Consider the following 7,340-nt stretch of genomic DNA (forward strand, 5'->3'; position numbering starts at 1 on the left):
ACACACCCCTACACACACACACAATCACTCTCTTTATCATCTACCTGCACAGACCAAGAGCAACTTAACTTTTTAGCTTTCACATTCTCCCTTCACATATTAAAGAAAAGCATTCAAACCTGGACATATGTTAATGCCTACGTAATGCATATTGCATTTATCAATAATAATACCAAAGTAAACATATCTGAATACTTATCATATATTCATATCTGAACAAAGTATTTAGAGCGACCTGTAGGAGAGATCTGATATTGTGTCACCTGAACAGAGAGTGGATATTTTTGAGATTGTCAAGGGTTGGAGAATCTGACATGTTTTTCTGTTCCCTCACATGGTTTTCCCGCTTCATTCCTCTCGTACTTTGAATTCCTCTGTCTGTGATTGATGGCTCAGATCTGCTGCAGGGGACTCGGATTGTGCCACAATGTTGGTTCACTGTTTACATTAGAGTTTATGACATCATAATAAAAATGAATGAACATCAGCAAACAATGACACTCTACCACCCCCTTGTGGAAGTCAGTGTCACAACAGAAGCTGCACACACACTCTTAACACAAACACACACTCACATTTCTGAGACTGAAGTCTGAACCCTGCATTTTGCTCCAACTCTGGTATTCACTTCAGTTCAAATAATGCTTGTGTGTCTGCCTGCGTGTGTGTTTGTCCGTTCATTCAGGTGACGTCAGTGTGGGGATCAAGTGTGATGCCAATATGGTCGGTGACAAAGAGGCTGACGTGGACTTTGACATCATCCCCAACGCCAACGACACGTTCACTGTCAAATACATGCCTCCTGCTGCTGGTAGACTCACCGTTAAAGTCCTGTTTACTGACAAGGTACACACACACACACACAGCTTAAAGGTTTGCAGGTTTTAATCTCTGGATAGATCTCTGAAGATGTTCTGGGTTTGTTCTGATAAATTTTGGCTTCAATTTTTCCACACAGGAAGTTCCTCAGAGTCCCTTTCACGTCAAAGTTGAACCTTCCCACGATGCATCAAAGGTTAAAGCAGAGGGTCCTGGACTGGCTCGCACTGGTGAGACAGGCGCCGTTTTGCTTCGCAGTTTACGTCTAATTCTATTAAATTATCTGTGTCTCTGTGTGTTCTTGCTTGAGTGTTGCACTTAATCTCTCTCTCCCTCTACCTGTCCAGGTATAGAGAGCGGTAAGCCGACTCATTTCACAGTGTTGACTAAAGGAGCCGGGAAAGCACCGCTGGATGTTACCTTCTCTTCCCCCGTCAAAGACTTTGACATCATTGACAACTACGACTACTCCCAGACTGTCAAATACACACCTGCACAACAGGCACGTCAAATTCTACACAGTCATTATGACAGATAAAAAATAAACTCTGTATAATTTTCCTAAAGTTGTGATTGCCAGTTCGCACCAGAACAACAAACCCAGTGAATGCTGTGTGCAGACAGCACGTCTTCATCTGTCTGCGAATGAAAGCTGAAAAGAGACATTTCATGTTCTGACGTGTTTTCGGTAGAATTAAACAGTCAGCAGGTTCTTACCCAAGTGCTTTTTAAATCTGCACGTTTCATGTGTCTGCAGGGGGAAATGACGATTGTGGTGAAGTTTGGTGGAGATCCCATCGCCAAGAGCCCCTTCACGGTTGGGGTTGCTGCCCCGCTGGATCTGAGCAAGGTCAGCCTGGACAACCTGGATGGAAGTAAGAAATATGTCTTTTTTGTCTCAGCTAATAAATTTTTTTAGGACACAAAAATAATTTGTAGTTCTTGTTGTTCTTTACTATTTAGTACTCACCTGCGAATAATTTCCACTTGATTGTTAAATTAATAAATGTCTTTCAGGAGTGGAGGTCGATCAGGAACAGCAGTTTATGGTTGATACCAAGGGTGCAGGAGGTCAAGGTCGCCTGGAAGTGGCAGTGGTGAGTTTCAGGGAATGCTGTATTTATTTCTAAAATTATCTTTTTCACTTAGATCACTATGAGCTTGTTATTAGAATCAATCCATTGTTGGCTTTAATTTTAAAAGAGACTGTGGTTTTAAGTCACCAAGTGTGTGTTTGTGTGTTCCTAGCTGAGTCCCAGCCAGCAGGCGGTACCCTGTAAAGTGGAGCCTCAGGCGGGGAAAGCAGGCATCAGTCTGGTCCGTTACACCCCCACAGAAGAGGGCGTCCACGCTGTCAACGTGTCCTACGATGGACACCCCGTACCTGGGAGTCCCTTCCCTGTGGACGCCCAGCTACCTCCAGACCCGAGCAAGGTAACATCAGCATCCGATCCTTATGTATGGAAAGCATGGAAACATGGTTGTTGTGAAGAGTTTCTATTCTTCTTTCTTTTTCTCTTTGGTTGACAATAGGAGTAGGTAGTATTTGACAAGAGTTAAAACAGCTAAATTAAAAAACAACATGAAAACTGAAAAAAAATAAAATAAAAGCGGCTACATTCGTCCAATCTCGCCCCCCCTCCCCTCCAGGTGAAGGCGTTCGGTCCCGGTCTGAAGGGAGGTTTAGTGGGAAATCCGGCAGAGTTCACCATCGACACCAAGGGTGCCGGCACCGGAGGTCTGGGGCTGACGGTGGAGGGTCCGACCGAGGCCAAGATCGAGTGTTCAGACAACGGCGATGGGACCTGCTCTGTCTCCTACCTGCCCACCGAGCCCGGAGACTACCTCGTTAACATCCTGTTTGAGAACGTCCACATCCCAGGCTCACCATTCAAAGCCGACATCCAGATGCCCTTTGACCCCTCTAAGGTGGTGGCGTCGGGGTCGGGCCTGAAAAGAGCCAAGGTGAGGGTCCGGAGAGGCTTCTTACACTTCCCAAAATGATCTGTTCTGTGACACTTTGCCAGGATGAATGAGGAACTGTTAATTTTTTAATTTAAATAAAGTATAAAGTCTCATCAAGCTTGTTGTGTCTGTGCAGGTTGGAGAGACCAGTGTGGTGAATGTGGACTGTTCCCGGGCCGGACCAGGACAACTCAGTCTGGAGGCTGCACTAGACTCCCCCCCAACCAGTCCTACTGGCTCTGCACCAGGCTCTGGTAACACCAACACTGTTTTTATTCACCAGTACCAACATAAACATGATCAGCTGTGAAAGAGTTTACTGGTAGTTGTAGATGCTTTAGCATATTAACACATTAGTGCTGACCACTTTCCAGGTTATCCGTCTTCCTTCCAGACAGGCATTGACTTCAGTTTGTTTCTATGAAAGACTGTGCCCAATGTGAAAATGAAGAAGTACTTGCCAGGTGATGAACCATCCGTTTATTACCGTCCATCACAGGCAAACTTCAACAAATCAGATCAACAAACAATCCATTGAGCTTTCCATCAAGGAAAGCCTTCAGTGTCTTACTCTGCTCTTCTTTCAATGAAGAAAAACTCTCCAGTTCTGACATAACCGATGCTACATTTACGCTAATGTCTTATTGACTAAGTCATATTGTCCTGAAATGAACTGAAACGCTGCCTGGAAGAGGAAAAACACCAAGTTATGCAAAATTGCCCACAAATATCTTTGTTATGAATATATAGTGTCTGTTGTTGTTATTCCACATGTGGGAAGTGTTCTGTTGAAAGCACACAGAACAACTCACATTCTAGATATTCGGACAGGCTTCAGTGCTGTGTTGGAAATGTAAAAACTACACTGTTTGTTCCAGGTGTTAAAGCTAAGACAGAGGTGCTGGACAACAAAGATGGGACATACACGGTGACCTACGTCCCTCTGACCTCTGGCATGTACACCCTGCTGCTGAAGTACGGAGGCAAGGCCGTCCCCGGTTTCCCTGCCAAGGTGATGGTGGATCCTGCCGTGGACACCTCCAAGGTCAAAGTGTTTGGACCCGGAGTGGAGGGACAAGGTGCAGTATGGCCCATCTGAGTCAGTTCTGTTTGGTTAAAGCTTGTTAAAGTATATCCTCCAATACAAAAAAGCTAATTTTCTGGGTTTGCAATGGGAGGTTTCTGTTATACATATGTCTCCAAGCCAAGATGATCATGACCAGATATTTTCACAGACTTGATAAAACTTCTTCAGAGCCACAGAAGACATTATACAACTGTTTTCACTGGCTGAGTAGGACTAACAAATGAGTAAACTGTCCCTTTTAAACATATGTACTTCCTTTCTCCTGCAGCTGTTTTCAGAGAAGCCACCACAGCGTTTACGGTGGACGCCCGTCCTCTGACCCGGCGAGGAGGAGACCACTTGAAGGCAGAGGTCAGGAACCCATCCGGAGCGCTGACAGACTGTGTGGTCACCGACAATGCAGACGGGACCTACGGCATTGAGTACACTCCTTTCGAGAACGGTAACGCACCATCTGCTGAGAAACACTCCTCCATGAACCTTTCCCAAACTACTTCACCGTAATCTACATCCATCAGCTGCTGACTGTTTCGGTGTGTGTTTCAGGCGTCCACAGCGTCCAGGTTCTGTATGATGACACACCGGTTCCTAAGAGCCCCTTTAAGGTCTCTGTGTCAGAGGGATGTGACCCCAGCAGGGTGGTGGCTACGGGCCCCGGACTCGAGCAAGCCCTGACTGACAAACCCAACAACTTCAACATAATCACCAGGTACTGTTGGGAACAAAAGTGTTTGAAGGCAGACGAGTTATGATTCCAGTTCTTACACGTTAAGGTCTGTGCAGCATTTTGTTGCAGTAAAATAACTTCTGGTCAGACTGATTGCTGATTTTGGGTGTGTTGATCTGTTATCAGAGGGGCAGGTATTGGTGGTCTCGGCATCACTGTGGAGGGTCCATCAGAGTCAAAGATGTCCTGCAAAGACAACAAAGATGGCAGCTGCAGCGTGGAGTACGTTCCCTTCACCCCCGGCCTCTATGACGTCAACATCACCTACGGAGGAGAACACATCCCCGGTGAGAGAGAGATTTTAGACCTTCTTGTAACGCCATGTCCTGCTGCTAATGGCATTACATGTTTTTATGAATGGCAGCAGTGTTTTGTCAGTTATTTGTTCTTTTGGTTCAACACTATGAAGTGAACTAAGGATCAGTCCGGGGTTATTCTATATTTCTCTTATTGTCAACTTATTCCATAAAAAGACTAAAACCAACTTGTTAGTCCACCTCTCAATACTTTTTGACTTCCATCAGTAAATCTTTAGAAATGTCTCACAAATATATAGTTTCATATATAGTATATAGAGTAAATTGATTACTTTTCATTACTTTTGGATTGCCTCAACACCAAATATGCAAATAAAAAGAGAAAAGAAATATCAATAAGAAGTATTGATGTAAGATGGACGATGGAAGATCTTTAGCATCAAAAATATGTCCTCTTCTCAGTGTATCTTTAAAGAAACACTAATTGATTTTAAAATTGTAATGCTGCTTAATAATCCCCATTTTTACTAAATGTAACTGTAATCTGATTACGTCTTTTTTTCTGTAACTGTAATGGATTACACTTACCTTTTTTTGTATCCTGATTATGTATCTCAGTTACACGTAATACATTACTCCTGAAGCTCGGTTGTAGTGAGTATTTCCAGCAGCAGGACGGTGTCTGTGGGACTGAATCAAATAACTACAGTGTGTTCACGGTAATGAAGGAACATGTTACCCAGTGAAACAGTGTGACTCATTGATGTGTTTTTAATAGTATTTGGACAAAAATGGAGCTCTCTGGAACAAAGGAATAACCAAACAAAATCTTTTAGTAGATCAATTCATTGTCGGTTTTGGTGTTTTTATAAGGTTTGTTGACAATAAGAAGAACATAATGATTGGTACAGAAATTGGAAATTGGCTCAAAAATTTAAATCATTGACTTCTCATCGACAGCAGACATCCTTACACAGATCCACTTGGATCCCTCACGTCTGTTTATTTCCCAAAGGCACTTTAATGTTGATTCCCTTGTAACATGTTGTCGGCTTTGCTCTCATTTCCGCCTATAAACAACCACTGACGTTAAAAGATGTGGTTTGTGTCAAAAAGATGTTATTGGCTGAGAAAAGATGTGCCGAGTGTTTCAGTTTAATGTTTTAAAGATGTGGTTGAAGTTAAAAAGCTGCAGCTCAGTTTAATGGACTTTGTTCAGGAAAAGCTCAGCATGTTTCCTTGTTCGACACCTTTCATAGACAGATGTGAGTTTGTGGTTTTGCTTTGTGAAGGCACCAGCTCGAGGTACAAAAAGCTGTAGGATGCGGAAACCACATTACCCAGAAACCACATGATCCAGATCAAACTTAAAAACAATGTAACACCAGGATAAACTTTATAGAGCTATTGCAGTTAGCCAGTAGTTAGGCTACTCACTATAGTACAGTAAAGATGACCAGTGGCCAATGATGCACAGGCAGACTGAGAGAATTTGGGACAATATTTTCCAGCAATAGGAAATAGTAGGGCTGCAACAAAGGATTACTTTCATTATTGATTAATCTGCCAGTTATTTTTTCAATTATGGGCAAAAACTAAATTCTTACTTTGCTTTAGTTTTTGTGACTTAAACCTATATTTCCTCTTCCTGATCCTTCTAGGAAGTCCATTCAAGGTCCCAGTGAAAGACGTGGTGGACTCCAGTAAGGTCAAGGTGTCTGGCCCTGGGGTGGGATCAGGGGTCAGGGCAAATATCCCACAATCCTTCACTGTAGACTGCAGGAAGGCGGGCGTGGCCCCGCTGGCTGTGGCTGTCACTGCTACTAAAGGAGTCTCAGAACCCGTGGAGGTGACGGACAACGGGGACGGGACTCACTTGGTGTCCTACACTCCATCTGTGGAGGGACCGTACTCTGTGGCCATCAAGTACGCAGAGGAGGACGTCCCCCGCAGGTATACAGCAGTGGATCAGTTTATCATTGTATTTTTTGAAGTATTTGTGTTTTTTTGTTTGGTTTTGTTGCTACTGACATAAAAAAAAAAAAAAGAATTCTCCTTTGAGACAGCACAAGGTTTCCTTAATGCTTCTTTGTTGTGATAATGATATCTGCACTTTGACACTTTGTGGGACTCTTTTTCTTACTTGGACTTCCTTTTTATTAAAAATTCCGACTACAGTGGGAATAAAATAAGGATGATTGAATTTAAGACTCAGTTTGTCAATGCATGAAAGGCAGAGAAGCGTCTGTAGTGACTGTGTCTGTGGTCTCTTCAGTCCCTTCAAGTTTCGGGTTCTGCCCACTCACGATGCCAGCAAAGTGCGAGCCAGTGGCCCCGGGCTAACCAGTGGCGTCCCTGCCAGCTTCCCTGTCGAGTTCAACATCGATGCCAAGGACGCCGGCCAGGGCCAACTGAGCGTGCTCATCACTGTCAGTAACCCACACCTACACACCTACACACCTACACACCTACACACACCTACACA

At 43.8% G+C, this 7,340-nt stretch overlaps 1 protein-coding gene across 1 annotated transcript in view; it reads left to right on the forward strand.

Annotated features, from left to right (window-relative positions):
- LOC118328185 (filamin-C-like) overlaps window positions 1-7,340 on the forward strand; it is a 64,434-nt gene that overhangs the window by 43,622 nt on the left and 13,472 nt on the right. Inside the window, exons 13-26 of the mRNA XM_035661796.1 lie at window positions 686-846; window positions 959-1,049; window positions 1,167-1,321; window positions 1,577-1,694; window positions 1,837-1,916; window positions 2,068-2,253; window positions 2,470-2,784; window positions 2,921-3,038; window positions 3,663-3,863; window positions 4,140-4,313; window positions 4,418-4,580; window positions 4,725-4,885; window positions 6,517-6,808; window positions 7,131-7,284. Coding sequence (XP_035517689.1) covers window positions 686-846; window positions 959-1,049; window positions 1,167-1,321; window positions 1,577-1,694; window positions 1,837-1,916; window positions 2,068-2,253; window positions 2,470-2,784; window positions 2,921-3,038; window positions 3,663-3,863; window positions 4,140-4,313; window positions 4,418-4,580; window positions 4,725-4,885; window positions 6,517-6,808; window positions 7,131-7,284 — 2,369 coding nt within the window. The remainder of the gene's footprint in view (window positions 1-685; window positions 847-958; window positions 1,050-1,166; window positions 1,322-1,576; window positions 1,695-1,836; window positions 1,917-2,067; window positions 2,254-2,469; window positions 2,785-2,920; window positions 3,039-3,662; window positions 3,864-4,139; window positions 4,314-4,417; window positions 4,581-4,724; window positions 4,886-6,516; window positions 6,809-7,130; window positions 7,285-7,340) is intronic.

The sequence above is a fragment of the Morone saxatilis genome, unplaced genomic scaffold (assembly GCF_004916995.1).
Source record: "Morone saxatilis isolate NCDOM2014 unplaced genomic scaffold, NCSU_SB_2.0 Contig18, whole genome shotgun sequence".
NCBI classification, from domain to species: Eukaryota; Metazoa; Chordata; class Actinopteri; family Moronidae; genus Morone; species Morone saxatilis.